General features: G+C 39.9%; 1 protein-coding gene across 2 annotated transcripts in view; it reads right to left on the bottom strand.

Moving 5' to 3' along the window:
• Positions 1 to 20,118, bottom strand: part of TENM1 (teneurin transmembrane protein 1) — a 344,996-nt gene that overhangs the window by 63,626 nt on the left and 261,252 nt on the right. For both annotated transcript variants that reach the window (XM_040614729.1, XM_040614730.1), the window contains 6 exons: positions 17,484 to 17,603; positions 15,424 to 15,685; positions 12,293 to 12,560; positions 6,649 to 6,792; positions 1,688 to 1,937; positions 772 to 792 (listed from right to left, as the gene is read on the bottom strand). In XM_040614729.1, the coding sequence (XP_040470663.1) occupies positions 772 to 792; positions 1,688 to 1,937; positions 6,649 to 6,792; positions 12,293 to 12,560; positions 15,424 to 15,685; positions 17,484 to 17,603 (1,065 nt within the window). The remainder of the gene's footprint in view (positions 1 to 771; positions 793 to 1,687; positions 1,938 to 6,648; positions 6,793 to 12,292; positions 12,561 to 15,423; positions 15,686 to 17,483; positions 17,604 to 20,118) is intronic.

Below are 20,118 nucleotides of genomic sequence, written 5' to 3'. Positions count from 1 at the left end.
CTACTATGCTGTGAAGGTATCAGTTTAGGTTGTACGATTGCTGGTTTATTTATCTCATTTAAGTACTGAGATACTGAGAAGTATGTTTCTAAGGATACAGAGTGCCTTGCTGTCTCTTTTTAGCATGCAACATCATTTCTGCAGCTGGATTGTTATAACCAACTCCCTCACCGTCTGCTGCAGAAGCCTCGTGTGCAATGTTCATTGTTTTAAAGAAACGTGTACATTTTATTGCCAAAATGCTGACTGGAAAGAGGGGAAGTCACTTGCTTTTGCTTTAGCTGGAGAAGCAAGGACTGAGCTGTGACACAGTCCTCAGTTCTGGAGTCTGCTGTGCACGCTCTGTAACTGCGGCAGATTTTAAAGTTTGTAGCATCCTAGAACCACTGAAGTAGAGTCCTCTTGTGTGACTATAAAGCATTTTTTATTATTTCTTTGTTGCTAAAACTCCCGGTTTCCCTGGCTAGCTATATCTATGATCATTCAAACACTGTGTGAAATGAGTATGACAGCTATGAAATGCATCTCCAGCTTTTGGGTTTAAACCTCTCCATCTCTGCTAGGGATCAGCAAAGTGATTTTTAGAAGGAGACTTTATACCTTCAAAGAGAACAAATCAAACTTGCTTTACTATAAACAAAGGTGAACTTGATTAACATTTGTACTGATTAAATTCAGAGTGTTTATCTAAATCCAGACTTCTAAAAGGACTTTTGTAAGGCTGTTTCCTTGAACATGGTTCACATATTGCTGTTACTGTGTTTTACTTACCTGTGTCTTGTGTCTCTGTTCCTAGCAAGACAGATCAGGTTTAAAAGAAAAGAAAAAGACAATGAATGTTAGTTCTCAACAAAGCGGTATTCTTTGCCTGCCTGCTCACAGAGATCTATCCCAATAACCAAACACTGTTTATCCTGTTACTCAGTATTATATCTTTCTCGCAAACTGCTTCCTTTCCACCGCCCACACAGTGCCAAGTTAATTCTGAACAATCAGCACACATCTCCATCACCAGCAATGTTAGCTAGTTGGGGATTCATGGGTGTTAAATAAGAGAAATTTAGTGTATTAGTGTCAGGAACCTTTCCCACCACCCCCGCTGGCCCTGAAAGGGACTGGGAAGCTGGAGCTGTAATTACAGGGGTCAGTGGGGGCACTGGCCCAGCCTGCGCCAGGTCAGACTGCAATGCCAGGTCGGCTCTTGTCTGTTTAAACTCAGTCACATCCTCCTTTACAGATGAGGAATGATTTAATGGTATTAGTTTTAAACATGGGAAGTCCTTCTTCAGCCACAGTGCTGTGACTTGACATGATACTTTACATATTTGCTATTGAATTAGGGGGTTTTCTTCAAAAAATATGTTTCATGGAATATTTTAACTTTTTGAGAAAAGGTATGAAAAATCTCACAGGAAGAAAAAAAAGCTCTATTAATTCTGCATTTTGTAGAAATTCATTATGCAAAACCTGTTCTAAAGGCCATTTAAGATGCCCTTTTGAACAGATGACTTTAAAGTAAGTGTAAGTTTTGTGATGAGTTTGATAGTTGATGAGACATGACTCACCATGCAACTAAATGTGGGTCGTCTTTAACTCCCAAGGGAAAAAAAAGCTCGCTGTAGTTCTCATAGGCACATCACAGACAGGATTATGAACAGTAGTCAGAGAAAGCTAATTATTTTTTTACCTTAATTCTAATATGCCAATCGAGTTTCCAGAGGGAAAGATCCGTCTGACAAAATTGAAGTCACCAATATACACACTACCATCAGGGCCAGAAGCAAGAGCAACTGGGGCAAAGAGTTTGCTGTTGAGCGCAAGGCCATTGCAGTTGGAGCAAGAGACACTTCTCTGGTGTCCGTTGCCCATCACAGTTGAGATGACTGGTGGCTGCTGGGAAATGAACATGTTTTCACCATTTCCTTTGTGTACAATTCCTAAGGCGGGCAAGGGAGAAAACAGAGACAAAAAAAGCAAATGTATAGCATTTAAATGATTCTGCAGTTTTGAATTACGCAAGCCTCTAGAAAACCAGGTTACCAAAACAGCAACAAACATCAGAACTTTTAAAGGCTGTCACAGGGTTCCTCTAATCTCTTCCAGTTTTGTTCAGTCCCAGATTTCATCATCACCATTTTGCCAATTAGTGGTTAGTGGCTATTTTAAAAGCCAACATCATGAGAAGAACTCATGGTTGGTTAATGCTCTAACAAACTGACTGTTAATTGCAGTGCTATCTGATTTCTTGGGGATTACTACTTTAATATTCATTTTATTCATAAATTTTTATTAGGCAGCAGAGGAATTTCTTAGGTAGTTTGAATATTTAATTAAAGGAGATTAATAGCAGGACTGCTATGCATTTTTCACAAAAGAGCACTGAGTGGCAGTACAAAATCAATATTCAAATTTAAATGCAAGTCCTTCATGGTATATAAGAATGGTGCCACGCATTTGGCAGCAAAGCCAAGTTAAGAGTCAAGGAGTAATTCTGAGGCACAAGTGAATATCTCACCAGCGAGAATATATTAATTTCTACCGTAAAGTTTAGAACAACTTTCCAGCGTGTCAGTATTTTAGAACTGCTCGGCAGCATATGCTGTTGAAAGTCTTCCCAGTTACTAGGCTGGTGATACCAGAACCAGTACAAAGATGCATTTTTTCAAGCTGACAGCTGTAGTGTTTAACTAACAATGTGGTAATATAGTTAAGAAGTACCTTTAAAATTTCATGTTATTGTAAGATTTAGGTTATTTCTGAATCATCCAAAATATGTAATTTCCCTCGAAAATCCCAGTGCTTCACGGAAGTGGCACCATTAAAGGAATAAATACATTAAAGGAATAAAAAAGGGGATGCACTTTCTGGAGGACTTTTAAACTGAGAAATGAACATATTCTAGATACTGCAGGAAGTACAAGTTGTCTGAGTTTTGCCCAAAGTACGGCAAATGTATTTATGGACTGACTCTACCAACTTTTGTTGAAACAGATGCAAGTTTTGGTTGTCTTTTTTTTTTGTGTGTGTGGCTTTCGGGTAAGTCTGAAGCTAAAAATCTCTTGTCACAGCTATTCTAAGGGAATTATATTTTTCAAAATTTTTTTCTGAACAGCAAAGGATGGAATACATATATTTGTTTGATCATTGGCTTAAAAAAAGCATCTTTGAAATACACCAGTAAAATTAATGGCAATATCCTCCCTTATGCACCAGATAAAAATACTACTAAATGAAGATGCTACCCTTTTTCTGAAATTAACAATGTAAAGGTAATCTTTCCACGGCCTCACACAAATGCCAGGAAATAATTAGGGCTCTGGAGAATTTGTTTTGCTGTCGATAAATGTAAGCATGCGCTTATCTCAGGCTTTCGAGCTGCTGCTTTTAGTCGATGCTGTGTTGCACTGGGGCTGAAATCACCTTAAAGCATAAAGTCCCTGTAATATTACTGCTCCTTCCCCCAGATAAATAAAAATGGAATCGATACACTTGCACATCAGAAGAAAAATCTAATGCAGAGGATACTCTGAAAAATCAGTTAATAGCACATTTGTTTGTGTTCATGAGATACAGGTGTCTTTAAAAGGACTCTATACAGGAACTAGTATTTATGGCATGTGTTCTCTTCTTGATTATAAGAAGTGCCCTGAAGATCTTCCAAACTGACCAAACCCTTTGTGTTAGAAAACATTAAACTCTAATCATGTCACAAATTAGAAGTGATCAAACCTTTAAACTGGACGGGAAAAAAAAGTGGGAAAAGAACCGTTTAGTATAGCTGAGAAGAGGATGCAATCCTTTGTTAACCTAACAGTCACATTGAGGCAAAACTGAATACACTTAAAAAGCTAGTTTCCAGGGACAGCCACATTGGAACAATATATGTTATTTCATATCTCTGCTGCTGGATTCGGCCAACTTTTTTTGTTCATTCTTTTTTTAAAGATACTTATATCAGGCAAGAGAACACAGTTTTTACTTGCCATGCTTTCCGCATGTCGATACTTGTACCTCCACGGCTTAGACTGTGCTATGAAGTGGCATTCTGTAAAACTGCATCTATTCTTACAACTCTTCTCTTGTACTTTGTTTATTTTGTAACACCTCTAAAATGAATAGGCTTTATGGGGAGGGAGGCAAGCATATGCACCATGTGTCTGAGGAGGAACGTTGCACACAGCAGCAGACGTGCTGAAAGCCAAGGCTCAGTGGCTGAAGTTGTTAGATATAAGCTCTTCAGGACCAGTTAACTAACCAAGCCAAGTGCTTCCAGTTTTAGTTTGAACACAAAATTGTAATTTGCAACAGCAAGTTTTCAGAAAGACATTTATATTATAATTCCAATATCCAGTTACAAGTCTTTCAAAAACAGATGCAAGATTCATGCTTCTAAAAAGAGCAGCTCTTCATATATACAGAGGGAATGCTTTAATTAAAGCGAAAAATCTCAATATATTCATACTTGAGAAGGCTACTCATGCTTTTAATTTCACTCACAGTGGCACGGAGATAAGTCTGAAATGTATAATTCTAAGTTTGAATCATGTTCTTGTCCTTATTTAAAGTACATATGAAATATCTGAAATGGAAGAGCAGTTCACTAGTTTCTAGATAAGACCAGAAGCACATTCACTCTTTTTATCCTTTTGGTTAATACAGTTCATTATTTGGTTTTGTTGCTTTAATACGAGCCTATAGGCTGCCCTGTTAGGTGTGCACTAGCTATGGTATAGTCACTGTTTTTCTGCTCCTACACGCTTTTGTAGTTGCTACATAGGAGCCAGGTATGCGTGCTCAAAGCCTACTATAGTCATAAGGAACATCTGAGATATCACTGAGCTCTGGCTGGGCTTTGTCATCCTCACTGGAACATGCTCTCACAGGCAAACTGTAAACAGAAGAGACCCACTGATTTCAGGTCAGATGTGGTTATGCCCCCCCTCCCCAGTCTGTGTGTCTAACTAATGGATAAAGATGTCTAGTAGCTTCCTCCCAACTTCAGCCTAGATCATGCCCAGCACAGTAGGAACACGCGAGGAAGAGGAGCAGGTATGAGAAGCTGCACATTCCCCACCCTTGTTACTGGGCTGGGGTAGCAGACACAGCCTGGACAATTTCGGAGGCGGTGGCGTGTGGCTGACAGGCCAGTGCTCTCTGGTGTTCTCAGCCACAAGCTGAGACGGGGCCAGGAAGCAATTTGTCACCACGTACCCCGTGCTCAGGAAAGCAGCGATTTAGCCCCACTCAAGATTATAATTGTATACTTTACAAAATCTCAGAACATGTTAGTGCCTATGGGGTGAATTATAGTAGTAAGCACTGCAGTTAGCAGATAGTCATATAAACTGGAGTTACTGCCAGCAATTTAGTCTTGAAATTAAACTATGCAAGTGGTAAATTGGCACTAAGGAGTAGACTATGGGGCTCACAGTTGGGGGCTGAGCTGACTGAGGTCAGATTTCTCTTTGTGTTAAATGTCAATAGCTGGCATTTAAAAGAGACAATCTATACAAACCAATAAGACAGGGTATGAAAGAACCGCTGTTCAAAATGTCAAACTATTTTAAATCAAAACAGAAATCCAGATAATTTACAAACTAAATCTGACCTTTTGTATGTGGAATATTTATACTGTAGCTGCGCATTCAACAACAGAACTTGTAAAAACCTGACAGCCATACATCTGTGTATGAATCTTCATTAACAGAAGTTGCAGATGAAATAGATTTTAGTGGACAGACTCTCAGCTGGAGCAAATTGAGAGAATTTTACTGAATTCAGTACTCTGCTGATTTATGAGTGCTGAAATCTGACCCCAGGTTTCTCTTCCCCTGGACAGTGAGATATTTTTTTATTGGCAAAACCATATTTTTCTAGTTACCATAACTTCCCTACAAGTATTGTTTTAATAATTTAATCCCACTAGTTCCCGATTACAGATGTTAAGGGAGGAAAAGAAAAAAAAAAAAAAACCAAGACAGGAATTAAATAAAAGCAATAAGGAAACAGATTCCAGTCTCTCCCTGCCTGAAGAATCCCTATGCAGGGTAAATGTTGTGCCACCAAAAGCATTTACAGTCTTTTTCCTTAATGCTTTGAAAGGTGCTAGATTGCTTGTCCTGAAGAGTAACTTACTGTGCTTCCCCACAGAGTGGGCAGCCACAAAAGCTCCTGCGTAGCAGACTGGCATTTTGGAAGCATTACCTCTCACTCGGCTGGTCTGTTTTCATGCTTGGCTTGTCTCCCTGTGCTGTGATGCTACTAACTGATGTTACTCATAGGATGAATTTGGGGTGTAGACACTTCACTGATAATATAACACACTATAAACTGACCTAAAACATGGTACTTCTATACCAACCGTGAGACTGAACCTGAATTAGCGCGCCCTTTTCCCATCCAAATGACCACAATGTGTTGGTGATTGCAAGAGTTAGTGACATTAATGTTTCGTACCTGGGAGCCAGAACATTAAAAATATCCTTTCAGAAGGCATTTACAGTTCAGTTCTCAATAAATGAGGGTGCACATTCAAAGAGGATTACACATTAGGAAGTGTAGGTTTTAATGCTTAAAATCTGCACAATTAATTCCTTTAAAATTTGTATTCTTCTTCTGCATGGCCAGTTAAATAATGGACGGACTTACCACTTTGTGGATTTAATACATGGTGTTTGTTTATGGACCAGCCTCCCAGATTTGAAGCATCCATTTCAAAGCCTTGAAGGATTACTGTTCTCTTCTCCCACAGAATAAAATCAGGACATGTTTCATATTCATATCCCACCGATACTGCAAACAAATAATTAAAGATCTATCAGTCTACCTTTCCCTCTGTGAACTACTAGGCAATTTTTCATTCCAGGTTTTGATACTCATCTGTCAAGTAATGATGCCACTAATTTTCCTCTGCCTGATTGCTGTTGCTGAATGGTATTTTTTTTACAAGGGGTTTTAAGTGATTAGTATATTATTACAGCTATAGCTACTAGAGTTTCAAAGCACAAAATTTACTGTTGTATCAGTTACAGATTTCCTAAGAGTATAAATCTCCTCCAATGACTCCTGGCTTGATGGGTTATTGCATTTCTGCTAATTACCTGAAGAAAGCTTAAACAGAAAAAAAGCTATATTAAAAGAAACCAATTTTAATTTGCTTGCTAACTGTAAAAACTGTAGTTATGCAGAAATGGATTGCCAGGATGAAAATTTCTAGAATTAAACATTTATGTTAACAGGCTGGCCAAAATACATGTTGAAAATCTTGAATTTCCCTAAGGTGGTGGTTTTGAGGGGCTGCTCAAACTGATCAAAAAAATCTCCTTCCATACTTGAGGAAAACAAACAAAAAAAACATCTTCAAAATTTAATTTTGGTGTATCTAATATACCAACTTTTTTTTCCTTTTAAATAAAAAAAAGTTATTAATCTCCTCTAGTTAACCTTTTTAGATTTCAGTGCAACTCATACATAAAGGAAGAACGTTAATTTGATACCAAATTCCAAAATTTGATATAGGAATTATTGAGGTAGTTCAGCCTTTCCAAAATAAAAATGTCTTTAAAAATACTTTAAGATACAAAATAAAAATATTTTAAAAAACCACAGTTTTCTGACACTTTCAATATTTTCAACTCACTTTTTCTGTGTAGCAGCTTTAGGTACATTTTACCTGAACCATAAATAGCTTTAATACCATTGAAGTTCCGTTACTAGATGCAATCAAAATATTTTGACCAGCTATAGCAGGGAGCATTTGCTTTTGTAAGATAAATGTTTGATAGCAAACTGAAAGCTGTTCTTTACAGCAACTTCACTTAGAGCTGCTTCATCATTTTAGCAGCAAGAACCTGTTTTTGCAGCTAAACTCTGACTTGTAAAAATCACATCTCCTTAAGTACCATAAATATTGTGCGTTTCAAACATTAGAGTTTTCAGTCTGAGGGGCCAGCAGCCAGCCTGTCCAATTTTTCTGTTACAGGAGCTGTCACGACTAACATCCGTGATGTTTGTGAGTAACTCCCTGGGCTGGGTGCCCAGCTGTGGGCATGGAGCTGCCTCCCGAAGAGCCCCCTCCTGTGCTGGGATAAGCCATCAAGGTTCAGTAACCAGACGTGCTATTTTCTAGGTGTTAATGCAGAGAGAAGATAACGGGCAGACTTTTCCTAAGAAGCAACCTCACACTTGCCACCTACGCGGTAGCATCTTTACTCCATTCGTGCACTTAACGCATCCAGTCCCAGGTCAGATGTGTGTACTTGAAAAGAGTAAAGACCTATAACACAACGCCACCCAGCCTTGCCTAGGGAACCATTACAGACCCACAGGACAGTTCACCCGCTGCTGTGAGTTACCATGCTGCTATCTGGGTCAAGGGAGGTAGAACCATTTAAACCATCCGACAACCTGTGCCAACAGATCCACGGTGGCGTATTTACCAGGACCGTAGCTAACACTGTACTATTCCCTGCCTATAGCTGTTTGTGTGCTGCCAAACACCCTCTAGAGGTTATCATCCCCTTTCTTAGAAGGTCACTGTTCCCTTCTCTCACAGTTACTGTGCACAGCTGCCTTTTAGTCCCTTCTCATCAGTGAAAGGCACACTTCGTGTGTGCCTACAACCACGTTTCTACGTATACGTACACACATTTATGAAAGAAGTCTATGCTCCAAAAAGGAATATTGGTGTGATCTCAAAGCAGGGTCTCCTGAACCATCTAATCGGAGGTACTGACATACCATCCATGAAAATTTCCTATCTATCGTTTGGCATGCAAAGTAATCAAGGCAAAGCATAACAACCGTAAAGTCAGCCAAGTGACAGCGGTGCCACTTGAAAAATAAGCAGGTTTTGCAAAACATTGTAATTTTGTAAGTGAAAAGACAATTTCAGTCAGCTTACCCTTATTGTGGGAGCATCACTTGCTGGGCAAATTAATTTATAGCCCTATTTTGAGGTGACTGAGATTCCACTGCATGAAGGAGAACTGTAGTGACTATGGTTTTGGACACTAACAGCTGGCAAGTATGGTTCTTCGCAGACTCAAAATGGATTTCAAAAGATATACTGAAATCATCCATAGCAAAAATCTGTTCTTTTCATACAACTATTTCAAAGAATGAACAGTAATTTGCCAGTAGTGCCAGCACATCACAGTTTAAGGGCCGTTGCCAAAATACAAGTAAAATATAAAGGACACGATTAAACAGGACAGTAACCCCCTACTTCAACCTCTCCTGAAATATTTGTAATTACCAACATCATACCTCTTTGAACAACAGATATAATGAACTCAACCAAAGTAACAAGCAGAGTAATAACTAGAGAAGAGCTAAGATTGCTTCAGAGCTGGCTTATGTTCACACCCAGAAGGGTCAGTCCTTGCACACCACTCCATGCTGCTCTGGGGGTGCAAGGGCTTGTAAGACTGAGCACATACGGAGTTACACAGGAGCATTTATTGAGGTTTCTACTGAAATCCTTCCCTTTCCTGTGTTAAATTACAAGGGCACATCATAGACTTTACCACCAAGGTTTTGTGTGTCAATACCCACATGATGTTTTTTTTTATTCAGAACAAAAAATGTCACTTCATCACCTCAAGTTGTTACTCTGAGAAGAGAAAATGGCCTTGTTAGGGACCTGGGGACTAGACAAACACTTCTCAAATTTAAACAGAACCACTTTTGTGTGGAAATATGCTCAGAAAGTCTTCTTTTCTGTAACTGGTTATGTGATCATTGCTGTCAATAACCCTGAAGAAAAATAAAGATGTTTATAGGATTTATAAAACCAAAAGCAGATGGTTGTAGTCCTGAGTTCCAGGACTTCAACCTGCTGCAATTTAATTTAATTAAAATGAAAACTGAACGGAATGCATTATTAAATATTGATAAGAGACTGGCAGAGGAAATTATTTTGACAAAAATTCATATAATGGATGCAGATAAAGGTCCCCGAGTACTACAGTGTGTCAAATTATATAAAGCTTTATTGGACTCTAACAAAGCATGCTAACAATGCACTTAAAATATAAAGATCTTTGCTTCTATTTTGAAAGAAGCATAAGTAACTTAAACTTTCAGGATAAAAAAAAAAAAAGCACCAATTAACTAATGTAAAAGTTGTTAGCCAGCACTATTGTGTAAGCTTTATTCATATTTAAACATATTATGCTCGTCTACTTCTAATTTGGGAATCTGTATGTACAGTATGATTCCACAAGATGTTATGTATTTGATTTAAATAGTTTTAAAGTCCAGATATGTACTGGACTTCATGACCATCAGAAGACTCTTAAACGCCGCAGTGGGAGCGGGCAGGCTCAGCTGTTCCCTCTCAGACAGGTTAGTGGCAACGTGCAGTGACAGGCTTCAAACATGGGCCATGTGCGGCCGTGCCGAGGGAAGCCCCCCAGGACCCGGCTGGTCCTGCCTGACCACCCACGGCAGTGCCAAAGGGCACACTGGCATTTTTTTCCATTTCTAAATTTGCACAAGTATGTGTAAGTGAAGCCAACAAGCCATTTGATACCTCCCCTCACTGCAAAACACTGGTAGGAATCTCGATCTGCAATGGGCTAGGGCGAGATTTGCCCTCTAACGAGGAGGTTTCATCAGACAGATGAGCCGAAACTGGCAGTCCTGCCCCGCACCGCATACCTGCGGCGTTCAGAGCCCTCTCTGGTGGCAGTGCCAGCATCTGACCAACCCTTCTGCAGATGTGAGCCAGATGTGATGGATCAGATGCAGATAAGACAGTGCAAGGTCTCCAGAATCGCTGCATCATCTAAGGGTGGAGTTTTGCCCCCTTTAGGCCAATGTAATGTGTGAGCTACAGCTGGAATGAGAAGACCTGAGCTTCTGCACCAGTATTCATAGCAGATCAGGAAACTAATGAAGCTGAAAATTTATCACTTATTTTCTGGTTGCTTCAGTTTTCAGCTGAATTCGTTCCTGATCTGGCTCATTTCATGATCAAATGAATGTGAGCGGTGGCCCAGGGGTAAGGAGAGAACGTGGGAATGTCCCTCCTGGCAGCAGCCTACGGTTGTATCTGTTGAAGGAGACCGTGGGTCTACAGCCCGAGGATAAGCAACTTGTTTTCTGATACATTCCTATCGTGTGATGTGAATCACACTCCGTATTTTGGTCTCACAACCCTTTGTGGACACCAGCGGCTATGTCTGCATCGTTCTCTAAGTAGAAATGAAAGTGCTACGATCCTCCTTTATCCCACCGCCTCTCCACGCGGCTGCCTCCCAGGCTACCTGGCTGGGAGCACACAGTAATGCCGCCACATGCTAGATGCTCTGGGAGTTGCAGGGCTCGCACAGACTGGAACGGCACATTTCGGCTTTGCCTGGGCTCATCGGCAGGCACGCTGCCTGTACGGACAGCACAGCAGATCTTGGAGAGCTTCTGGCTGCCCCTCGGAACAGCATTTCATATATAGAACGAGGCATATTCCTCGTGAGGGTAGGTGGCTCCATGTAGCCCTTGTGATTCTTGTTTTATAGCCTGACCCTGCCAGTCCTGCTTGCTATAATTCCTCTGACTTAAAAAGCAAAACAAAACTGTTAAAGAAGCCAACAGGGCTTATTCCCAAGACTAAGCTTTGCTGGTAAGGTAAATAATCTTAATGGAGATTGTCTATAAGGTTAGTCCATTAAGCAACAGAACCCCAAATTCAATTAAAAAAAATAGCAAGGCTTTTAAAACCCGAATAATGAAATTAATGACAAAAATGGCTGGCTAAATAAAATGTATTTGCACAGACAACACTCCTGTAGCAATTCTCAGAACAGTTGCTTGTGCTGCTCAGTAAGGAAAGCCTATGAAACGTGATGATTTTCATCCAAACATCTTTAAACAACAAATCAATTAGTTTTAACTGTTGGGGACACAAAATGTATTAAGAAAGGATGCCTAAAAGTTAGAATTTTGTAAACCCTAAGCGGAAATGACATTTTAAATGTCACAGCCAAAAAACGACAGAAACAATGCCACACCAAAGGCCATATTCCAAGTAACATTCAAAAACAAAGACAGCTGAATGTAATGCCGTTAGTACACAACCATTCTCCGAGGGAAAAGGAGATTTTCAAATTGATTAAATTAGAAAGATGACATTGGAAGAACAAGAAAATAAATGTTCTTAGGAAATCATACGAGTCACTTTAGCTAAAGAGGCATTTGATTTAAAAGAATGTAAGCGAAGCAACAAAATTTATAAGCCGTATTTTCCTGGCTTGATGTGTGTGAGCGCTTCTGCTTACATCAAGGTACGTACCCATTGCCTCAGCCAGACCAGAAACCTTCTGTCCATATATATCTGTCTTATTCCAGGCAAATGTGTACACCAAGTTGGCTGCAGCAGGAAACCATTTCTGAAGCAGACGTCCTTCAACAGCAACTATCAGATGGACTTTTGTCATTCCAGAAGGGATGGTCGTGTGCGTCAAAATAATGCGCAGCAAAGTTTTATACCCTGGTGTTCGACTGCTGAGATAACTCAGCTTCACAAAACTTGAAGGAATTGGGATTTCCTCTTGGACCACCTTCAAAAAAACACATATCATTATAATTATAGGCAAGAAAAATGCACAATTATAAAAGCAGGTGCTTATTTTACATTTTACAATCATGATGGAAACACAGCAGCACTTAAAACACCAATGTCTTCTGAGTTTATTTTAGCAATGCAGTAGCCAGGCATATTACAAAACGTCTAAGGCTGGAAACTGGTCAACTTACTGGATGGTAGTCTGTCTATTTGGATAAAGAGCCTCTTCCTCTAATGCTTTACTCTTATCTACCAACGAGAAAACACTCTCCATGGACATATTCATACATATGAGCTCTAACCTTTACCCTGGCTCCTTTATTTGGTTTACTTAACAAGCGTTCTTAACCAGAATACAATGAAAAGATGTTTTTAAAATACACACACACTTAAACATATTACATTGCGATTTGAAGATACTATCCTGCTTTGGAGGTAGTAACTCTAACTTGGGGAGAGCTGAGAAAGAATTCCTACTAATCCATCTCCTGTGCAGAAGTGCCAGCAGTAAGTGTAAGCTCCAGCAAGAAGGGGCACAGCATACGACAGTGCAGCATAAGATACCGAACAAGCTAACTGGGGACACATGGCAGTGAAGATGAAACTGGTCATCAGATCATCTAGCTACCAGGTAAGTCCCCAGGGTGTGCACCAGAGTTCAGATCCCAGGGCACTGCTGTCAGCACTGTTGTCTGAATCACTTCCATTAGTGCTGGCTCGGATGTGCCCACTGTGGGGGAGCATCAGTTCCTGGCTGCAACGAAGGTAAGCCCTCAGCAACTAGCAGAACTGCAAAGACTGTGAGCTTGTGAGGGGAAAAAAGAAGCTTGGCCTTGACCTTTTGAATGATATGGGCCTTGGAGCTACAAAAAGGGATTCAGCTCTTGTGATCTCCTCAGAGAAAGGAGCTCTTCTGGGACAGACTGTGAGGAAGAGTGGGCACGAGAAGAGAGCAGCTTCTTGGAGGATGCCGCCACAGTCACTCAAAAGCCACTAAAAACTGGTCTGTGTTTAATAAGGTTAAGAATTTTAGTGTATTTCTGTAATGACAAGCCAACCTGGCACAACGATCAATTCGTTTAGCTTGGAAAAACACAAACTGTTTTGTTTAGATTTCCCAGTTTTAAAATTCTTCTTGTTTAACAATAGATTACTTCACTTTCAAAACAATTGTATTTACACATTGCACCACTATCACTGTCACAGGATTGCTGCAGTACAGCTGGAGGCCTGCCAGCACTTGTCACTTCGACATATGAAATGTAGCGCTGCCAGGGAAATCCTGCTCCCTTTATTGTTCCTGATTTGCAGTGTTCCCCTTCTTTCCTGCTGGCATCCCAGCTGCCCCCTCTGTCATGTATTTGACATGTTTTCTCATTTTTTAATAGAAAAGCAGGAAGAAATATTCATGCATTAATACATGATAATATATCTCCTTCTCCTATTATTCTGGGCTAATTCTTGCACATTTCCCAGTACTGTACAATGAAACTTAACACACTAAGAACCCTGCAATGACAAAAAAAAATAGGACTGGGGGCAGTTTCTCTCTGAGCAGACTGCATCTTTGGGTACCTCACCATTTAAAGATGACCCAGGGACACCTCAAGTGGAGTAATGTGACCCAGGTTTTTTTTTACCAGTGTATATCAGTTATTCTTAATTCACGTTCATTAGTTTCACTTCATACATTCTGTGAAGCAACACTATGGCCATCAACTAGCTGAAACGTGATGTTTTTAATAGTTATGGAGATGTTTAGATATAATTGAGTTCAGTCACAGGCCTTTTACATGGAGAATAAAGGCTCTTCATCAGTAGCACTTTTACAAGAAAAAGAGAAAAGTTCAGAGATATTCATGTCTATATGTAGCCTCCAAAATATCTTCCAGACTGGCTCAGTGACATTTAAAGAGAAGGCAAAAGGGGCTTTATTGCTCAAACAACACACTAAAAATCAGGTTAACATGATCTGAAACTTGTGTAGCTGTATTTTGTTGGGTGTTTGACTCATACAACCTCCTTTAAGTCCCAAATAAAAGAACAGTTAAATACAAGGTTGATTAGAAATTACTTCTAAACTTAAGGAGTGTCAAGAAAAAAGACATTTAAATAAAAACAATCCTAAAGACCATGTAAAAATTGCTCTACCTGAGAAAGAAAGTAATAAAACCCAAGAAGGCAGCATATAGTGAAGATGCCACTGTAAAGAACTAGAAGTGAACAGAACATCCCTAGAAGTCTTCAAAGCATCCTGGGTCATGTCTTGCACTGATGTACGGGGAAGTTGTACTGTGTATCTGTAACCTAGGAATGGTTCTGTGCATCGCTATAAATAAATCAGGATTTCAATAATAAATCATGCTAGGACTCCTCACTTTCTTCTACTTGGAGGTAAGAAATAAAGCACTTTCAGATATTAACAAAAAGAAGGGAAAAGAAGGGAAAAGAAGGGAAAAGAAGGGAAAAGAAGGGAAAAGAAGGGAAAAGAAGGGAAAAGAAGGGAAAAGAAGGGAAAAGAAGGGAAAAGAAGGGAAAGAAGGGAAAGAAGGGAAAGAAAGGAAAGAAAGGAAAGAAAGGAAAGAAAGGAAAGAAAGGAAAGAAAGGAAAGAAAGGAAAGAAAGGAAAGAAAGGAAAGAAAGGAAAGAAAGGAAAGAAAGGAAAGAAAGGAAAGAAAGGAAAGAAAGGAAAGAAAGAAAAATTTTGTGAAACATTACTAAAGAGAGATACATTGGTGTCATTGACAAGTGACTAACATCACAGCAGTTAATCGCTTGCTATCTGGTATCATCTTCTAAAATTGTCTAGCACTTCTTCTACCACTGAACAAATTATTAATTTGAAAGGCTTTTCATTACCTGTAGCTCTGGAATTACAGTTCCTCTTTCAGGACAGGACCCTCCAAATGCTGTCAAGGGTGAAGGGAGTACGATCGGGTTTGGGCTGATAAAACTACTGATGTCACAAGATGGTGTGTTTGGCTCTGTTCTTTGCATTACAACTTTGTCTACAATGACAAATCTATTCCAAGGCAACCAAAGTGTCCTTTTTTCAGATATGAAAGGAGATCTTTCAAAAACTAGAGTGACAGAGATGCCTCCAACAGCCACAAGGTCAAAACTGGAAAAGAGAAAGCAAATTGCTTTGTTTCTTTTTGGTTTATCATCATATTACCACAACTTTCAATACATCACAAACAAAAACTTAAATGTTGCTCATTACAGCCTTTAATTTACTATGTGAAATCATTCAAGTATAGCTTCCTGGTGTCACCTTGGTATTCACAAAGAAGCTTTACATCTCTGTGCTTTCTCCCTGCATGCATCAATAGCAAGGTACAGCACCGCACCATGACTTGGCCCACCTCCCCTCTATTTATCAACTAGAATCAATACTAATGAGTCATCTAACAAAAGCGTGGACCCAGTTACTTTGGTTTACATGAAAAGAAATTCCTAGCCCAGAAAGGGGATGCTGCTCATAATCCATGCAGGTACAGCATGCAGAATGAGAAGCCTTAAAGCCTTTCAGGCCTTTTCGCTGTTAACATGTCCTTTTCCCTTTTTCTAAAAGTAGCAGGGGGAAAAGGTTGAGTGCACTGAGCAGGAGACCCGTCTGTGCAGGATATGAACTTTCTGGGAAAGATGCCTATTAGTCGCACTGAGAACTGAACCAGCTCTTGTACATGAAGCAGGCGATCCTCGGGGAGCCATTGTGAAGAACCTTTGGCATATCTGGGCTGCAAAACAGTGGAACATAGGAGGCACGATATATGGTCTCAATTTCCTGAGTTTCTGACATCCCTAGTCAGGCGACACAAGGTAATATGTAAATAGATACTTCACTCTCTGTGTTATTGAATGCATCTATTATGGAGGCTTTTGACGGTAACAAACTGTGATAAGAAGTCAGACTTAATTATGCATATCTCATCACATTTCCCAAATGACACCGATTACATTCACAGCGAAATACAGGTAGCATATTTTAATGCAACAACTTTATCCAGGCTAGCGTAAAGAGGAAATGATAATCACTAACTTTCAGTAGTGCAATTTGAAAGTCAATAAACTAAGGTAAAATAATTATGAATGCTCCTTATTTTTATAAATTGGCAAAGCCAAACAAAAAAAATACCAACCACAACCCACCAAAAAAACAACCCTGAACTGTGGAAACAGTGACAAATTACACTCGTTCCCTGTTGGAAGACAGCTTCTGATTTCTCGTAATTCATAACACAGCCAAGGAAGATGAAGTCTTAAACTGCCCTTAGCAGCTTAATTCAAGTTCAGGAGCAAATCATGACCCTATTGCAAATGGATAGCCAACTCTGGAGTGCAATATATAATATATAGGATTTTCGCCTTTCTTTGAGAACTGAACTCAGCCCTAGAAGGCTGGGGAAAAAGGGGGAGCCAGGATTGCTCTGGACTGGATGTGGAACAGCAATTTAACCATTTCAGCTGTGGGAAGAGTCTGTCCTCACTTTTGCTGTGTGGCTCAGGTGATCAACTAAAGGTGTCAGCTTCACTGACACGTCAACACACTACTCGGAAGATCCACACTTAACAACAGAAAGAAAGAGGAAAGATAGGGGATTCTCTGGAAAACCCGACTAGTGAAAATATTCAAATGTCAAGAAGGTGGCTGTACTGTCACGTTTTCACTCCAGGTGTTTCAATGTCACTGTAACCTTGTTGCTGTTTAGGGTTTTTCTTCTTCTTTCTTCTTAAGTCCCTTTACCACCGGGAGCTCTAACTAAATGGGCTCCCAGAGCAGAGAGCCAGGAGCCATCCTCAATCCACACTATGAACGGTAGCGACATCTATGAAAATTTTGTACACGAATAGAAGGTGGTAGATGGCCCTAACTATACAAATCTAAACCAGTGAGAGAACACACATGAAAGCCTGACCTTCCGTCCTGTCGACTGATGGTGTATCCATACTCATTGTGGTGCAGAAAACTGACGTTCACTCCAACCAGCGGTGTTCCATCTATTGCTACCACCTGGCCTCGAATGACACACGCCCGCCTGTAACAAAAAGAAGAGAAGACAACACCAGACACATCAGGAGGGTGAGAAGGGCACTGATTTCAGGAACTGTGCTATACTTCTGCCCTAGACAGCCAAAACTATGATAATATTGTGACTGCTGATTTTGAATGAAAAGTCAAACAAGTCCAAAAGATTGATTTGAAAAACCATTATCTCAGGAAGACAACACACAGACTCTCCTGTGAATTGCTGGTGTATCGAGAATATATTTCCATTTCCGGCTGTATTTCATGGTACCATTTGTTCTGCCATTGAATAGCAATGTGAAGGTTTCACTGATAGCGTGATTTAGCTTGCTGTGGCTCTAGGGGGTGATGATTTGTGAGAGGGGCGAATGAAACCTCGTTCTCTGCTGCTAAGAATAGGGCATTGCTGTCTATTAGAAAAAAGCTGAACTAATTTGATAAGGCAGCAGTGAGACATATGGTCTTCACCAAACTTCAGAAAGTTATGCAGGTAAATTCAGAGCACGCCTAATCAAGCGTAACGTACATTTTTCTCAATCCCCCATCACATGTTATGCCCTTTTAAATTCCCCCTAGGATGTGTTGGACTTGCACTGACTTTCCAGCATAAAAATCCTCCCATCCCAGTAAAGGGGTTGGAATATGGCAGCACAGCAGAACGCATCAGTCAGTGGACAGGAAAGTGAACTCACCACTAAGTGGGTCTAATCAGGGGCTAACAGGATCACACAATCATAGAAAATGAGAGCTGAAAGAAAATACAAGACTTTATCTTGTCCATTGCTTTGCCTCAGGTAAGATCAACTATACCTACATTACTCCAGACAGATGCTTGTCTAACTCTATAACTTCACCAAGTAACCCATTCCAATGCTTTTGTATGAGTGCTTTACACATGGCAAATTTTTCTAATTTGAACCTCCACTCCTGCCCTTTAAGACCATTACTTTCACCCTAGCCACAGAAATGGTGAAGAAATTACTGTCTTTTTCTTAGCTTTAGCCTTTTACGTATTTGAAGAGTGAAACGTAAAGGAGATGAGTCTCATGAAGGATGAGGATTAAGTTGTAAAATACCCCCGTGGTGCAGATTAGGTCTAGTGGGATTTTCTAAGGGTTTACAGAGCTGCATTCTACTGAAACACTTTCCAGTAATTTACCCCGTGCAGCCAGGTACGCTGCATTAGCATCCCTCCCCTGGCTGAACGGATCCAGGCCTTGGGATCTAACGATACAGTTGCACGTACTTGCTGGAACTGTGGTTTCACGTAACAAAGTGAACTGTGTGTGCAGGAGCTTTTTGATAATGTTAAGTCATTTAGGGTCAAACCCGATAGATTACTTATAAAGGTAACCAGCGTTAATTATTCTATATAAACAGTAAATTTAGATATTGTTAATATTTCTCTTTCTATTTGAAAGTTCATGGTAGAACTCAACAGACACGTCCTACCTTTGCACTGTGAATATGTAATCTAAAGGAGAAACTTAATAGCACCTCAGATGAAAGTTATTTAGGAGTCTATATAGGAATTTAGAAGATATCGCATGAGAGATTAATTGATCACAATCCAATGAAATCATACACACAAATTCAAGAGCATAAATTTCTGAAAACTCTGACTTGTTTCATAAGATCCCACTCCCCAAAGCCACTCAGCAGGACACTAATTTATCACTATGATATCATCACAGCCGGCTGACTATGACCTGAGAAAAGGCAACTGGCAAAAAATAACCCCTTTGCGAGTTCACCGTTCAGCACAGTGCTAACATGAACTCCATGCTCCCAGGACATAGAAAGATGATGATTTTCAGCAAAGATGTTGATAAATCCCAGAGGAATGGGAGAGGCTTCATTAGTTCCACTATGCAGAACAGACTTCTGATTTACCACCTTTTGGTTTTCTACATTAATTAAATTGATTGTGGCCCTATTTTTGGGCAAAACCTGCTTCTCCACTGAAGGCAATCAAGCGCCTGTGTGTCTCAACAGACTCACAAGACTAACTCAACAGAACAGCCAAGTTCAATTACTCTTTGATTTGTTAGAGCAGAAAATACTGCTTTCTATTTTTTTTCCCTCATATTTCTAACATCGACAGACCTGGCTTTCCTTTTCTAATCCCTTTATTAGTGCACTCCATGTATTTACAACACACATTGGTACAAGAGACAGAGACTCCTAAGAGTCATCATTATTCAGTACATTATTCTCACACTCCTGCTTGCTCATTCCACACAGACCTGACTCCACTCCATCCTCGTATTTTATCAAGCACACAGATTTGTGCGATAACAACTCATCAAACTCATAAGTATTTCACACATAGTCTTTCTTTCCTCTACTCATTCACTTCACTTCTCATTATTCATAAATAATATTAAGAGGCCTATCTTTCAACTTTCTTGCCTCTTTTTTATTTGTCATATTTTACAAGCCACACACATTTATGGTATGCAATAAAGACGTGTAAACCTCATTATTCTACATTCATCTGTATTGAACTGTCTTTGCAAACTTTT

This window comes from Falco naumanni, chromosome 14 (genome assembly GCF_017639655.2).
Source record: "Falco naumanni isolate bFalNau1 chromosome 14, bFalNau1.pat, whole genome shotgun sequence".
In the NCBI taxonomy this organism is placed as follows: Eukaryota; Metazoa; Chordata; class Aves; order Falconiformes; family Falconidae; genus Falco; species Falco naumanni.
This window is presented reverse-complemented; position numbering and strand designations above follow the sequence as displayed.